At 60.0% G+C, this 16043-nt stretch overlaps 1 protein-coding gene across 1 annotated transcript in view; it reads right to left on the bottom strand.

Moving 5' to 3' along the window:
- Positions 1-290: 290 nt before the first annotated feature.
- DISP3 (dispatched RND transporter family member 3) overlaps positions 291-16043 on the bottom strand; it is a 52619-nt gene continuing 36866 nt past the window's right edge. Inside the window, exons 8-21 of the mRNA XM_036867588.1 lie at positions 15771-15919; positions 15378-15539; positions 14315-14476; positions 12143-12256; positions 11108-11244; positions 9750-9934; positions 7773-7903; positions 7523-7695; positions 6402-6528; positions 5737-5882; positions 3550-3709; positions 2862-2975; positions 2267-2433; positions 291-1375 (exon numbers count right to left, since the gene is read on the bottom strand). Coding sequence (XP_036723483.1) covers positions 1013-1375; positions 2267-2433; positions 2862-2975; positions 3550-3709; positions 5737-5882; positions 6402-6528; positions 7523-7695; positions 7773-7903; positions 9750-9934; positions 11108-11244; positions 12143-12256; positions 14315-14476; positions 15378-15539; positions 15771-15919 — 2290 coding nt within the window. The 3' untranslated portion in view covers positions 291-1012. The remainder of the gene's footprint in view (positions 1376-2266; positions 2434-2861; positions 2976-3549; positions 3710-5736; positions 5883-6401; positions 6529-7522; positions 7696-7772; positions 7904-9749; positions 9935-11107; positions 11245-12142; positions 12257-14314; positions 14477-15377; positions 15540-15770; positions 15920-16043) is intronic.

The following is a 16043-nucleotide window of genomic DNA, read 5'->3' as shown; positions in this document are numbered from 1 at the left end:
CCTCCTGAGCCTGCAGAGCACTCTGTGACCCTGCTCCCCAGAGGGTCTGGCACCTTCCACCCCACCTCCATCTCCTTCCAGGCCCGGCCCCACCCCTCGTGCCAGGTTCCGGCCGGGCGGCATGCGAACACTTAGTTATTTCAATTTTAAGAATACGATGGAGCCAGCGATGCTTAAAATGCTCGTGTTAATGGCAGCGGTCTGCAGTTTCATTTCACTTTAATAAGAACCATCTGCTGTGAGCAGGCGGCAGGCACGGCCAGCTCCCCCTCCCAGGGGCTGCCCCCTCCCCCAAATTCCACCCCCAGAGTCAGGTGGGGGAGGTAGGGGCTCAGATCTGTGAGGAAGGCTGTGCTGGGGCCCCATGGCTTCCGAAGAGCAGGAGCCCCTTGGGGCTGGGGCCAGGGGTGGGACATGCAGTACCCCAGGCCGGTTCCCCCATGCTCCCTGGCCAGGACTAAAAGGCCTGGGGAAGATCACAGGACCACCCAGCACTGGCCGCTGTAAAACTGATGGGGAGGAGGGGGCAGGGAGTGCGAGGCCCTGCCCTTGAACCCACTGTGCTCTTCCTGCAAAGTCCCCGAGGGAGGCAGCTCTGGCTGTGCCGCTACAGGTCAGTCACTTTGCCTCCGGATGCCTCAGTTTTCACATCTGTAGAATGGGGGAACTGTAACACCCACATCAGAAAGTTCTTGTGAGCATTGAGGCAGTGTGAGAGGGAAACCCCCTGCAAAAATCACCTGACCCTCATGATGACCAGGCACAGGAGGAAGGCTGGTCTCTTCCACCGCCAGGCATAGGCCAGGGCGGCTGCCAGCTTGACCACCCAGCGGTGGCTGGCACTGTGATGAAGGCAGTGTGGGTCACACAGGTGAGTGACGTCTGGCCCAGGCCTGGGAACATAACTAGCTGTAGCCAAGCTGGGAACAAAGTGCCTCTGGGGTCAGAGAATGAGCATCTCGTCCCCCACCCACTGGACCCAAGGTGTGCAAGTCCGGACGTAGTGCCAGGGCTATAGGGAGGTCCCATTGGGCAGGGGGATCTTGTAGCCGTTCTGGAGGAGCAGGAGGCAGGCGCCCAGCCCCAGGGCCCCTGCCAGGAGCACGGCACCCAGGGCTTTGAGGAAGGAAGTCCTGGTCCGGGTGAAGGAGCCGGGCGCCATGACGCCGAGCAGGGCTGTGCTGACCGTCAGCGTGTAGAGGATGGAGACCCCAGTGCTGAGTGCGACGATCTTGCCGAACTTGGCAAACGGGGCGATGATGCAGAAGAAGAGGGGCACCGTGGCGATGACCGTGGTGAGGGCGCTGGAGACGATGGCCACGCCCACGTGCCGCACAGCCTCCAGCGTCCGCCACTGGCGCCGCGAGTGCGCATCCTGGGTGTGGGTGAGAGAGAGCTGGGGCCCCAGACGCAGGAGGGGGTGCCTCCCTGCCTGGGGCTTTGGAAAGGGGGCTTGGACCCTGGATAAACACGTAACGCTGTCCAAGGCCAGCCTTGCTCTCACGGGCTCCTCATTCCACCTCCGTAAATGGGGGTAGTAACAGCACCCGGTCCCTGGGGCTGGCGTGAAGCTGAAACGGTTCCCCCGCAGCAGCTCACAGTGTACAGCACACAGTAGGGGCGCATTAAGTGTGGCTATGACAGCCAGAACACTGATGATCTGCACAGTAGGTCCTCAAACATGTGAGCCGTGATTGGAACTGATTTCCTTCTTTTGACCAAGAGCAGCTAAATGTATAACCGATTTAATTTACATATTTATGAATGTTTCACACCAACACAATTCCAAACTAAGAAAAACCAAAAACTTTACGAGACCCAGAGCTAGTTTTGGCACTGGTACACGGGCATGTCCTCCCTAAGCCACGAGGCCCAGTGGGGGCAGGGGTTGGTGGCCTCAAGGCCACGACTAGAAGGGCTCAGACTTGCTCCCCGGGCTACAGAATGAGACTTAGACTCAGGGAACCGAGAAGCAGGAAGGACCCTTGGACATCGCCTGGTTCAACCCCTCATGCTCACTTAGGGAGACAGAGGCTGGGGGGAGTGGGCCCGCCCACCGCCCACCGCCCACAGCAATGCTTGGGTGGAGCTGCCTTAGAACTTGGGCTCCCTGGGCGTGGAGAGTGGCCCTGGAAACTGAGCCTCCTGGAACACATCCTGGCTGGGCGCTGGGCACCAGGGGTGTCCAGCTACCCTTGGGGGTCCTCACTGGCACCGAGGGGGCAGGAGACTTGTTGGGGAGCGGTGGGGCAGGCAGGGTGCTCACCTCGGCCTGGAGCGGGGGCAGGTTCTCTCCAGCCAGCAGATAGCCCTCGACCAGATGCACGCAGTAATCCACGGAGGAGCCGACGAGGATGGACAGGGAGATGGCTTCCACGGCGCCCATCTCCCAGCCGCTCCAGTACATGATGGTCACCACGAGGCAGACGATGCCTGCGGGGGCGGGAGGCGGCAGGGAGGCAGCGTGGACCTGGTCCCACCCGTACAGTCCTGGAGGGTTGCTGGACAAATTCTAAGGGCCCCTGGGGAAGGTGGTAAGGTCTACGGTGGAGCCCCCAGCTCTGGTGACAGGTGCGATGAGTAGGGACGGGGCCAGAGAGAGCTGGGGGGGGGAGGGGGGGCTGAAAGAGGGGACAAGTGCAGCAACATGTCCCTGGGACGAGAGCTACCACCTGGTGACACCTGGCTCCCCTCGGGGAGCACACGGTCCTGTGAACGACTGTCAGAGAGGCTCTTTTTGCTTGGGGTGGGGAGTCGGGAAACCTTCACTGAAAAGACGGGACAGTTAAGGGTGGAGAGAAACCTGCTGACCGGAAGCCAGCAGTGAGACCCCTGCCCGCTCCTGGCCCCGGGCCACTTACCCAAGATGCTCAGAAGCACGGGCAGCAGGAGCAGCACGTGCGTGGTGAACACGGTCACCGCAGCCACGCAGATGAGCAAGGAGAGGGCCAGGCCATGCAGGGCGCTCTGCACCCCTGGGAGGGAGAGGAGAGGGCCCTCAGCTGGGCTGCACCGTGGGGCACCCGCAGTCCCCTCGCCCTCACGGGTCAGAGGTACTGGGGTTATGCAGATGGGCACCGTCACAGCTAGCTGTGTCACTCTGGGTGAGCCACTTGACTTCTCTGAGCCCCCATTTCTTCATCTGTAAAATGGGGTAATAATAGTACCTACTCCCTAGGCCTCGTTTGGAGTTTAAAGAGATAACACGGGTCAGGCCTCAGCCAGGGCTTGGCATCAAGAAGGGCTCCTAATGAGAGACCACTGCCATGAGGGTCATTACCATTACTTTTTAGGCGGCCAAATTCAGGATCAGAGAATGTGGCCAGATGCCCCCAAGCAGGAGGGGACCCAAACTCTGGTCTCTGATCAGTGTTCCCGGCCACTGTGTCATCCCAGTTTCTCCAGGGCTCTCGGCCAGAATTGAGAAGACAAGTGTGGCTCAGACAGGCCAGGCCGTGCCCTTCCTGCTCCAGGTCACCTCCCCGTGTCACTGCTGCCACCGCCCACACCACCAGCACCCTGGGGGTGGGGTGCTGGGCTGCCACTTGCCTATGATCTCCATGAAAATCTGTTTCCAGTGCTCACAGGTCTGGAAGCCGCGGTGCAGGGCTGAGCCCTCGGGGAGCATCTTCAGCTGCTGCTGCAGGAAGCTCTCCCAGCGCAGGTAGTCCGAGTAGGTCTGGAAGGAGGACTTGCCCTTGTACGTGGTCTGCGGACACATGAGCCAGTGAGACGGGCGGGCAGCTGTGGCCCATGCTGCTGCCCTGGTGATAGCTGGGCCGCTCTGTGACAGCTGCAGCTGGCCTCTGGCCACTTGCAAAGAGAGTGTGCTGTGTGAAAGGCGAGCCCATCCGAGATCACTTCCCACCAGCCTCTGGGTGCACGTGTGACTCTCACAGTGGCGGCAGGTCCCCACTCAAGCAAAGTTCCCATCCCTTTCCAACAGAACCAGCTCCAACTTCCAGAGCCCCCCAGCTCCGCGTCCCACCCTCGGCCCACGCTGTCCCTCTGCCCTCTGCACAGCTTGCTCCCACCCCTCCTTCAAGCCTCAGGAGGTTTCCGTCTCCTCTAGGAAGCCTTCCTTGATGCCCCAAGACGGTCATCTTCTGGGCTCTGCAAGTCCTCGGTGCTCCCCCATCGCAGTTCTCGTCACTGCCCGGCAACCTGCCCCTCCTCTCCTGGCTGGGCTGTGAGTCCGGGAGGGCAGGTGACCTGTCTGGTCCACGGCGGCCAGCTCTGGAACTTTTATATATGTTACCTCGCTGGTCCAATTCTGCTCTCCCTGAGCACAAACCAGCTTACAGCGTGTCTGTGTGCACGTGTGTGTCTGTGTGCTGGTGGGGGTCAGCTGGGAAGTGACGTCCTGTTGTGTGGAGGAGCCTGAGCAGGGATTCTCTCCTCCAACTGTCTGCGGCTTCGGCCTTTTTTAAAAAGGAGGGAAATTCAGACGCCAGCTACAACATGGATGGATGTGAAGAATGTTGTGCTAAGTGAAACAAACCAATCACAAAAAGAACAGTGCTGTGGGATTCCGCCTCTGTAGTCAAATCCATGGGGGCAGAAAGCAGAGTGGTGGCTGGAGGGGGTGCCTGGGGAGTCCGTGTTTAATGGGGACAGTTTCAGTGTTGCAAGATAAGAAGTTTTATAGATGGATGGTGGTGATAGTTGCACAACATTGTGACTATGCTTAATATTACTGAACTATACACTTAAAAATGGTTTAAATGGCCAATTTTATTATGTATATTTTACCACAATTTAAAAAAACTACGTGGGGCTTTGAAGTGGTGTCTGCGTTAGCCTGGGGCTCACTGAGGGCTTGGAGGGGGTCTGGGTCCTCCTCGTGGTGGCCAGGGGTTTGGCTGCTCGTGCAGTGAGTGGCACAGGTGGTGGGACAGAAAGCAGGGCTGGGGCCAAAGAACAAGAATCGCCCTCGTCATATGAATTCTTGTTCCCCAACACTTTCACGAGACTGACCTACCCTAGCTTCTCGATGACTGCCAGAGGGCGGGCAGGGAGCCGTAACTCTAGTCTTTAGAGGAGGAACTGGAGGCTAGTGGGGATGAGTGTCTTGCTCAAGGACACAGAGCACAGCAGGATCAGAGCCAGGACTGGACCCCGGGGCTCAGCACGGAGGCAGCAGGGGCAGACCTGGCAAGTCTCACAGTGCCAAGTGCTAGGGCCAGGCCCGCAATGCCCAGGTCGGGGATGTGCGTGTGTGCAAGTGTGCATATGTGTGTGCGCATGTGTGTGCATGGGTGTGTATGCGTGGGTGTCTCCTTGGCAGAGCCTAGGGGGTGAGAGAGGAAGCAGTGAAGTGTCGAATGGCTGGTCCCCTGTCTTCCGATCTCTCCTGGGGGGCCCAGCACGGAGGCTCTGTGGCCCCAAACCTGCCCCCTCACAGTGGCAGAGGGGAGTGTCCTGGACTGTCACCTGCCCCTGTAAAACGATGTGGACCTCGGGCTGCCGGGGAGGGAGGGTGGTGGGAGGTGGGTGGCGTCCCGTGTGGCAGAAGGGCCGAGCTTGGCGGTCAGACGGCCTGGTTTAGCACTTGACGCTGACGCCCACTAACCCCGTGACCTTGGGCAAGCAATTTCACCCCTCGTGGCCTCAGCCTCTCGTCTGAAGAACAACCACTCAGCTCTGCTCTGGGCTGAGGTCCGGGGATCCGTGGTGACAATGCACTCTGTGAGGTCAGCACACTGCCCCGCACCCGGTGGCCCAGCCGGGGCTCACCGACTCGAAGGCCATGGAGATCCACTGCACTCGGCCATCCTTGACGCCCACGGCCCCGTGTGACAGCTGCCCTGGGAGCAGGTGGGGCTCAGGCAGCTCCTTGCACTCGGGGTGCAACATCTGCAGGAAGGAGGAGATGCTGTAGCCTGTGGGGAGAGGGGAGAGGTGGGTCGGGGCGGGGACCCGGGAAGGGAGCACCTCTTCCTGCATCCTGCCTGCGCACGCGCACTTACCCATCTGGGTGTGTGTGCACAGGGGCACGCGCCCTTCCCCCAACCTCCTAGTGTAAAAGTGTCTGGAACCACTGGCAATGCCATCGGGAAACCTACAACACCCATTAGCCGGCAGGGCAGAAACTGACATCTTGTGCCTTCTCAGGAAGAGCCCTGGCCTGACCCAGGTTATTATCTGGGCCGGCCCCCGGCCTCGCTCTCAGTTTTGGAAAAGCTCCTCCTGCAGGTGCGCCCTACACACCCCACACCTCCCCACGCCCGTGCGACTCTGCGCCGGTTCACCTTTAGGCACGAGCCCGCTCTCATCTGGAAGATTTGCACGCCCCCCACCCTCGTGTGGACACACATAAGCTCGGACACATGTCTGCAGACGCCCTCACGCCAGGCATACGCGTCCTCGGGGCTGTCCACCCTCGGGTCCCCCCCACGCACCTGAGGGCAGGCACTGGGCCCCGCCCGGCTTCACCAGCTCCGAGTTCCCCGCGATGGCCTTGCAGAGGCGACACAGGTGCCCGATTTCTTTGAAGAGGTCAAAGCTGCTGTCGTAGATGACGCTGCCCTTTCCCAAGGAGACACAAGCCAGGGCGACAGCTCAGTGAGTCGGGAACTCATTCCTGGGCCCCAGCCCCGGGGAGGAACCTCCGGCAGCTCCTGCTACCGTCGTCGCCAGCACTTGGAGCCCTCTGCCTGGTCACCCGCGGTCCTGCCCGAGCCTGCTCTGCCCTGCCCCCGGCAGCACCTCTGCTCCCACTGCTGCCCACCCGCACGGGCCCCCCCAGCCTCCCCTCCTTGATCTTACAACGCGCTCACCTGGGCTCCCTGCCTTCCCCTCTCCCTCGGCACAGCCGAGTCCCAACTGTCCTCCAGCGTCGGCCTCCTCTCCTCCCTGCCTCCCACCCCTCCTCCAAACACCTGCGGACTCCCGGTCCAGACCGGACAGATCTCCTCTGACCCCACCTGGCTCCCGAATTACTTTCTGTCTGAAACCCTGTACACCCAGCCAGGCTGACTTCCCAAGGCAGGGGTCATGACCAAGGGTACCGACGTCCACAGTCCTTCCCACCGTGTCTCAGTACCCACCCAGTGCCAGGCACAGACCTCGTCACAGCTCCGTGTCAGCTCCGCTCCCCTCCAACACCCAAGAGCCCAGCCCTGGCACAAACATGTACAAGGTGGGGAGACCACCCCGAGGGAGGGCACCATGGCCGAGGCACGCAGCGAGGGCGGTGGGCACAGGGAGGGCCCCGTGCAGGAGGAGGCGGGCAGGGAGGCTTTGCACACCTGTACTGCCCTCACCTCCGTTCCACCCCTAATGATGCGGGGCAGCTGGCTCAGGCCCCACTGTACCCAGATTCCTGGGCGATTCTAAGAGCTCAGCGCTGCTCAGTCCTCAAGAGAAATGGTGCCACGTAGCGGAGCCTGTGGGCCGGGTGAGCAGCCAAGGAGCCGAGGGGGAGTGTGCAGAGCCGCGCCGGCGGCCCCTGGGCTGGCGCTAGTTCGCAAGCCTGGTGTAGCCGGGCCCTCTGGCATCTGCCCAACGTGGGCACGCGTACCGGGTCTCCGATGACATGGTTGTCCACCTGCCGCGTGCGATTGATGCCAACGATGCCAAAGACCACGAAGACCATGGCCCCCGTGTCCACGAGCGGCCGCACTGCCGGCTTCCCGCAGCCCGTGTTCACGCAGGGGTTGAAGCCGGAGGTGGCAGAGGGGCGGGCCTTGGGCGCTGCAGAGGGAGCCACAGCTGGAGGGGAAGGCGGGGCCCAGCCTCCCAAGGCCCCGCCGCGGCCTCCCCGCGTGTACCTTTCTCGCTGGGCACGTAGAAGAAGCCTCTGGTCGGCCCATCGGGGCTGGGGCCGAGCAGGCAGCCAGGAGGGGCCGCACACACACGCCCGTGGAAAGGGGGCTTGTGGGACTGCGCAAAGTACAGCTTCCTGTGGAGGCAAAGGAGGCGAGGCCAGGACTGAGGCCAGGAGGGCCAGGAGCAGTGGCGGGGGAGAGTCACAGGCGGCCGAGTGCTGGGGCTGGAAGAGCGCAGGGCACGGACTCGGGCTCTCCCAGCACAGGGATTCAATCTTAGGTTCAGGGCCGGGGTTTGGACACCTGTTCTTAGTCTCGCCCCTGCCAAGGCCCACCCTGTGGTCCTGCCCAAGGCACTTCCCCTCCCTGCATGTGTCTCCTCGCCTGTGGCGGGAGGGGTGGAAGAGACCAGCAGCTTCCAAACGGTCCTTGAGGGGCCCCAGGGCTAGCCTTGGGGGTCGGTGCTCAGAAGCCCCCTGCCCCACTTTAACCTGAACGGTGACAGAGCCTCAAGATTCTGTTTGAAGAAAGGATTCCACGGTTAGCTTATTCACCGCTGGACTTGATGTAGCTCAAGGCTCTTTCTAGAATGTTCTAAGCTCAGCCAGGCAGCCTGACCCCAGTGGCTACTGTATATGTGCAGCGTGAGCCCGACCCTGGAGGGGAGGCAGAGGGACACCCCCCCTCATCCCCCAAGCCGAGGTGTGCCAGGCCAGAAGGGCCCAGTGAGCCCATCTTGGTCATCCCCCTGCCCCAAGCATCAGCCTCATGTGGGTGCTCAATGTCCTGAGGCCAGGCCCTGTCAGAGACCCGGTGTCACCAGTGCAGGCCCCGCGCTGCTGTTCTCTGGACTACAGCAGCAGCGGGCTCTTCCTTGCAGAGCACGTATTGTAATCTGTAATGACTCTGTGCTTGACTTGTTAGCTGCTGTCTCCCGCTAGTGAGCCCGAGGGCAGGAGTCACATCTGTCTTGTTTCCCATCCCCAGCACTAGCGCCGTGCCCGCTCACAGTCGGGGCTCAATGTTAAATGAATGAATGGATGAGAGAAAGGCCCTCGGCTGACACAGCCTCAATGGTCAGAACGTGACGGGGGGAACCTGGGAAAAGATGGCCCCAGCTGGCTCGGGGAGCCCCGAGGCACAGAGGGCAGTTGATCATTAGGTGTTCATGGGCACTTACTTCATGCCAGGCGCTAGGTAGGGCGTGCGTATACAGTAGGTAAAGACAACAGACGCGGGCTCTCTCCCATCACCTTACAGTCTGAGGGAGGGGGAACGTTAAATCATATTTTTCTGAATTAACTGTAGGTATTGAGAGTGTGGATAGTGCCTTGGAGAGGAATGCAGAGTGTACTCATGCATTCATTCATTCGCTCAGCAAGTGCTTCCTGAGCACCCGCTACACAGCACTAGGTGAGCGGATACAGCACAGAACAGGAAGCTAATCACGGCAGGATGCCTGCGTGCTCCTGAGCAAGGACAGGTAATCAACCCGCAGGTCAGTATGATTCCAGGTGGTGGTAGACGCCAGAAAGAGAGCAGCGGGTGATGTACGGGGGGAGGCGGGTGTGGCTATTTTCGCCGGGGAGGGCGGTCTGGTCAGGGAAACCTTGTTGGGGCTGGGTAAGCATCTGGGTAAGGACCTGAATCTTGAGAACAAGTCAATCCCAGGAGGAGCTAGGGAAAAGCATCCTAGGCCCAGGGAACAGCAAATGCAAAAGCTCTGAGCTGGGAACTGCTTGGCGTGCTGAGGGGCCAGACGGCCGCTGTGCCTCCCGCGGGAGCCATCCAGAGGGAAGGCAGCAGATCGGGGAGCGAACTGCGGGCCTGGCGTCTTGGTGTCCCCCACTCCCCAGTCCCGGGCGAGAAACATCTGAACAGATGGGCAGAAATGGACAGGGGTTTCTTCAAGGTGTCGCGAGCGGGGCAAACAAGCGGGCCGGGCCGGCGGGAACCGACTTATCTGCAAGGCTCTGTTACCGGGTGTGCTGCTGCTCCTTGGCGGCCACGTAGAAGCTGAAGTCAAACTTCCAGCCCCGCTTGGTGTCGCAGGCCAAGGTCGTCACCATCCACTTGCCGGAGGGGCTCGCCGCCTGGAGCAGCCCTACTGTAGACATACAAGCGGTCAGCTTCTTGGTGAAGTTACCAAAAGGCGCTCTATACACCTAAGCAGTGGATTGACAGAGACAAGACAGGTGACTCTGGGAGGCTGCCTTGGCCTGGGCCCAGCCTCAGGCTCGGTCCCCTCCCTCCTTGGAGTGCTCCCCGCCCCCCGCCCCCATTCCAGCCCCCAGAGTCAGGGGGTAGAGCCCTGGGCAGAGGCGCAGGAGGCCTGGGTTCAAGTTTAAGGACGGAGCAAATCCTTCCCTACCTCTCTGAGCCTCAGTCCTTCCTTCAATTGAGGATTTACTCCAAGCCAGGCCCTGAGCTGGGCTCTGAGGATACGGCTGCGAGCCAGACGGGCTTGGTCCCTGCCCTCCTTCCTGGAGCTGCCAATTACGATGGCCTCAGATTCTTTTAAGGGCTTTGAATTAAATATTAGGACGATAAGGCACAGGACGAATGGGGCAGTGGAAGAGGAGGCCAAACTGATAAGGATGGCCAGGATAGGGTCCTAGGAGGAGGTGACATTTAGGCTGAGATCTGAACGGGGAGCCAGCCACGCATGAAGCTGGAAGGAAAGCCCTCCAGGCAGTGAGAACCGCAGTGCAAAGGTCAGAGCCAGGGAACGCCTCACACACCCCATCTTTCGAATGGAAATATAAACCCTGAACAAATGAGTTGACGTGTGTAACTGTCACCCTGGAGGTGTAACATGTTAAAGAAACACAAATGATTCCTGAGAGGGAAAAATCAGAGGCCTGGGTTGGCCCTGGGAGCCCCTTTTCTGGGGCGCTAGAACAGACGGCTGAGAACAACAATCTAACTAACAGCTCCCATTTTACTGGGCACCTACTACGTTCCAGATGTTACAGAACGCACAGGCCTTGCCTCATGTACCTCCAACATCCCTGGCTGGTGCCTTTCATGTCCTCGTATCACAGATGAGGAGACTGAGGCTCAGAGAGATTACATAATCTTCCCAAAGACATACAGGTTATAAATGGCAGAGCCAGGACTCGAACCCAGGCCTGGCTGACTCGGCAGCCCGTGCTCTCACCACTCTGCAGGTCCCTGCCGCAGGCCTGGCTGACGGTGGGAGAGGGTCCTCACCTGCCTGGAGCAGCTCCATCCTCGCAGGCCCTGCCCCCACCCCCATGTGGCCAGTGCCCACCAGTGTGGCATTGAGGGCCCCCTCCCCTGGTAGTGGCAGCTCCCTTAACGACAGCCAGGCTCACCTGGAAGGAGGGCACCTCCCCGTCCCCAGAGGACACGGTCTGCCAAGGGCCAGGCAGGCTGGCGTTGAGGGAGAACCTGTAGACAGCCGGGTGGCCTTTGCTCTTCACCTTGGAGACGTACACGGTGCCTGGGGAGTCTAGGGACAAACGAGGGGTGGAGGAGGAGGGACAATCACCTCGACTGGCTTCCCCTAACCCTGCAACAGCCCAGCCTCTGCTCTGTTGACTGAGGAGCTGAGCCTGACCTTGGGGTCCTCTCTGAATGGTGGCTCTGTTCCTCTCTACTGGACCGAGCCCATGGCAATGATGGGGGACTGGTTGTTGGTGGTGGACATTGGATGGGGTGGAGGTATAGATGGAGGGGGAGGTGGTGGTGGACACTGGATGGGGTGGTGGTATAGATGGAGGGGGAGGTGGTGGTGGACACTTGATGGGGTGGCGGCACGGGTAGAGGGAATGACAGTGATGGTGGGAGCCATGGTGTGATGTGCCAGTAGGGACTAGGGTAGTGGAAGTGACACCAACAACGATGCCCCAGGCATGGTGTGAACGGTGGAGGTGTGTTGCTGATGAAGATGGTGGGCACAGAGGGGTGACGATGGCCGTGTGGTGACAAGAACACACACAACTGCCCCATGTCGGGGGTTAATTCCCACACGCATCCCGGCATCCCACATCTGATGGAGACCCCAGCAGGGATAAGCCAGCCTCCAGCGTTCAGGACGCCCCAGCCCTCCCCCAGACACTCAGGATGGATTTGGCACACAAGGCAGGTTCACCGTGCACCACAAGCCAGGCTGGGGTGGTAGCAGGAAGGGATCGCCCTGTTCTGGCTGAAGAGAGCTGGTGGGACGACGGGCAAGGGCCTCAGGTTCACCCCCGCACCGACCCTTCCACGGTGACCCAAGAACACAGGCTTTTGTTCCCGAAGGAGAATCAAAGCATGGATTTAATGTGCTCTCCCCACAGGGCCCGTGCACCCTTGTACCAGGACCTCCCACTGCCCCACCCAGCCAGTGCACACTCCCCACTGACCCTGCAGGGTGGCCTCAGGCCGGCCGGCCCAGGACACCCCTGAGCCCCGCTTCTTCTTCTCCAGGGACGTCCGGATGTTGTTCTGCAGGCTGTGGGGCTTCTCCTGGAACAGACCTACCCCCGCCCCCCCGCACCGTGTCAGGCAGCAGGGCCTCCCTGGCTGGGCCCGGCCAAGGCTGGGACAGAGACGACCTGAGGGACATGGGCCCCAGGGCCCTCAGCTTGGGAAGGGGGTGGTATCAGGGGTCTGAAAGAAACTAGATGGAACTGAAGAGAGGCCAAATGCTGACTTTACAAGAATCTCAAGGCAAAGGGAAGGAAGCCGCCAGTCCCATCCAGAGAAAGACACTGGGCAGCTTACCCTACTCATGCTCACCGCGCCTCACTTCCCTCCTCTGTCAAACGGGACGACACCCAGAGGGTACCTCCAGGGGGTGGCTGAGGGACAACAGGGGGTGCTGCATCTCACGCGCTTGGCAACGTGTCTGGCTCGTGATGAACGTTTGATAAATAGGAATAATTAGAAACGGCATGTTATCAACTAGCAGAGACAGGGGAGACCTCCTGTTTTGCCCCAAGCGTTGCAGATGAGTTGTTTGTTTGTTTTTCTTTTTTAATGAGAGAAATTTTACACCTTCAAAAAACTAATACGATAATGCTAGGAGGTCGTGATCATTAATCCCATTTGACCTAGAAGCAAGCAGAGGTTCAGGGAGGTTACATGACCTTCAGGGGAAGTGAGAGGCAGAGCCCCATCAGGATGGGTCTTGTCTGCCCCTAAAGCCGAAAATCTTTTTGCTACAGCCTGAAGGGCCCCTTTAAGAGGCAGTTCAGAGGCTAAGAGATACAAGGGGCTGGGGCTGGACTCTGGCTGGGGTCCTGGCCCTTCTCCAGATGTTTGCAGGAACTTCGGGATCATCCCAGGGTTTGCCCATCTGTGAAGTGGGAGCAGACAGGCCCTGAGGGATGGTGGGAGGCCTTGCAGCGGCAGTGACATTGGAGCGAAATTCGATGCCCAGGCAGGTGGGAGAGGAGCAGGGACACGGCCAGTTTAGGAGGGGCTCCTCGGGCACCTCTCTGAGCTGCAGCCGATTATCATGCACTTGGCTAACGCCATTTACCGAGGGGAAGGCCAGGTTAATCTGAACACCACCGTAATTACATGAAGGCAATTACAGCAGTCAGCGGGTCGTCCCCCAGGAGCCGGAAGCACTCACCCAAGCGTCTTCTCATTCGGTTTCTAACCACCCGGCAAAGCTGTATGACCTTGGGTCGACTTCCCCCGCCCCAACTCCAACCTCAGGCTCCCCTCTGTAAGACGAGGGCCTGGATCAGACTAACTCTAAGGCAAGCAGACGTCTTTATCTCACCTCTTAGCTCATCCCCGGCACACGCTCCATCACCAAGTCCTGTGGGTTTCACCTCCTAAGAACCTCTTGTCTTCACTGTCACCATCGGCCACACCGGCTCCGGCCCCCACCATCTCTTGTCTAGATGACTGCACGAGACTCCCGCCTGGGCTCCCAGCCACGCTCCACGCTGGCCCTCCGACCACACAGCAGCTTCTCTGCTTAAAGCCCTCCACTAGCTTCCAGTGCCGATTACAATACAATCCAGACTCCTCACTGTACCCCAGCAGGCCCTGGCCCAGCCCATCTGGCTAGCCTTAGCTCCTGCAACTACCTCCATCAGACTTGGCCCTGGTCTTCCCCACTCTGGTGCTCCCCTCTGCCTACACCGCTTCCCTCCTCTCCTCTCCCAGCCTGGCCAACTCCTTCCCTCCCTCCCCCCACCACCCAGGCAGGCTAAGTCTTGCCTTAGACATTCCCTCCTCCAGGAAGAAGGCTTCCACGATGCTGAGCTCCCCAGTCGCCCTCCTTTTAGTCCACCACAGCTCAGATCTACTATTATATGGCCTGCCCCAGCAGTGGAATGGACTCCCTGAGCTCGAGAAGCCTGTCCTGCCCACTGCGGTCTCCCCAGCACCAGCACAGCTGGCACCCAGTAAGTATTCGTTTAATGAAACGTGAAAACACTGAGGCTTAGAGGTGGAGTGATTTGCCTAAGGTCATACTGTGATGGGGAGCCTGGATCTCACATCTCTCGTCTTGGAGACGTGGACTCCAAAAGGGGCAGGGGCCCACAGGGGACACCCTGGCAGGAAACCCTCACCTGAACAGGTGATGCAGGAGATGCCCTCGGCGCTCAAGTTGTACTTGAGGTCCAGCAGCACCTGGATGTTGGTATCCGGCCGGAAGAGCAGCGGGGCCCGGCTGGCGGGGCGGAGCCGGCTGGCGAACACCAGGGACAGGATGAGGATGGAGACAAAGAGGCCTGCGAGGAAAGGATGCTGCACTAGGCAGGGCTGGGGCCGGGGGTGGGGGCATGCACAGCCGGGGCTTCCAGAGCCCTGGGAAAGAGCTGCTCCCTCTGTGGGGATGGGAGGGGGAAAGGGGGGCAGGTATCCCAAGGGAGCAGGCAAAGGCCCAGCGTGCCAGCCTGTTGGTGAGGCTGCTAGGGGTCCGTCCCTTGGAGGTAGGGGCCGGTTGTCACATGTGTCACTGGTGGTCAGACTATAAGCTATAAGCTCACATTCCTGGACAAGAACCAGCCCCCATCTTAGAGCCCTTAACAGTTTATAAAGAGCCAGCGTATCCACTTGATCTTACACAGACCTAAATACAGTCAATGATGATAATAATGATAATAATAATAATAGGAGCACTTAACTTTCATTGAGCACTTACTACATGCCTTGCACTGGGCTAAGTTCTTTACACACACTGTGGCTTTCCTCATAACTGCCTTAGTAGATAGATGCTATTCTTACCCTCACTTATAGGACAGGAAACAGAGGCTCAGACTAACTGGCACAGTCAAGGTGACGCTGCTAGAACACGGTAGAATTAGGATTCCAACTTAGCCAGGCTGGTCTAAATCCAGAGCCCAAGCACTGGGCGCTCTGCTCTGCTGCCCAGCGTCATGACTGGCACGTAGTAGGTGCTCAATAAGCAACAGCTATCGCAGAACCAGCTTTATTCTACGCAGGAAGGGGGTAAAGCTCCGAGAGAGCGAGGGACACCAGCCCAGGTTTCTGACCTCTAGCTCATTTGGGGAACTGGGGCAGGCTCCCAATGCCTGCACATTCTTTGCATGGGGTGGGGTCTGTCCCCCACGCCTTAGGCACTGGGAGAAGCTGCAAGATGGGGGGAAGGAGAGTGGAGAGCCCACTTACCCACAATCACCCAACGGCTCTTGACGGCCGACCACAGGACCCAGTGGTGCAGCAGCTCCTGCAGCTGGGCGATGAGCTGCCCCCGGCTGCCCCCGTCGGGGGCTGGCTGCAGGCCCTTGGGGGGCACAGACACCAGGGACGCGTCTCCCAGCTCCAGCGACACTGCCGGGGCAGAGCAGCGGCCTGTCAGAGGGCTGGCCCAGAAGCGGGCCAGAGCCCACCCTGGTCCCTGCCCTCTCCAGGGAAGCCCAAACGCTCGATGGGGATCTCGTCCTGCCCCCCTCCTCAGGACCGGCCTGTCCTCACACCAGCTCGCCAAGGGCTACTTCCCCTGGCCGAGGCAGCCCCTGGGTCCTGGCAGGCTCAGCGGGACAGGCCTGCACCAGCTCTCACCTGGCTCCTCCTCCACATTGAGCAAGGGGATGTCATCGTCCAGGTAGGGCATGGGGCCCTGAGCAGGGCTGCCCCCAGCCTGCTCGGCAGCAGCAAACACGTCCCCAGGGAAGTGCAGGGAGCTCTTGCAGCCGCACTTCTGGTGGCAGCTGTGGAGACAGTGGGAGGAGGGGGTGAGCCCTGGGTGTCCAGGGAACGGGGGGAAGGTCCCGGCTACATGTGAACCCAGGTATCACACTGCTGCCGACAGCTCACACAGGACACGCATCACAG

The sequence above is a fragment of the Balaenoptera musculus genome, chromosome 1 (genome assembly GCF_009873245.2).
Source record: "Balaenoptera musculus isolate JJ_BM4_2016_0621 chromosome 1, mBalMus1.pri.v3, whole genome shotgun sequence".
In the NCBI taxonomy this organism is placed as follows: Eukaryota; Metazoa; Chordata; class Mammalia; order Artiodactyla; family Balaenopteridae; genus Balaenoptera; species Balaenoptera musculus.
Note: the sequence above shows the minus strand (reverse complement) of the source record. Positions and strands in the feature narration are given on the sequence as shown.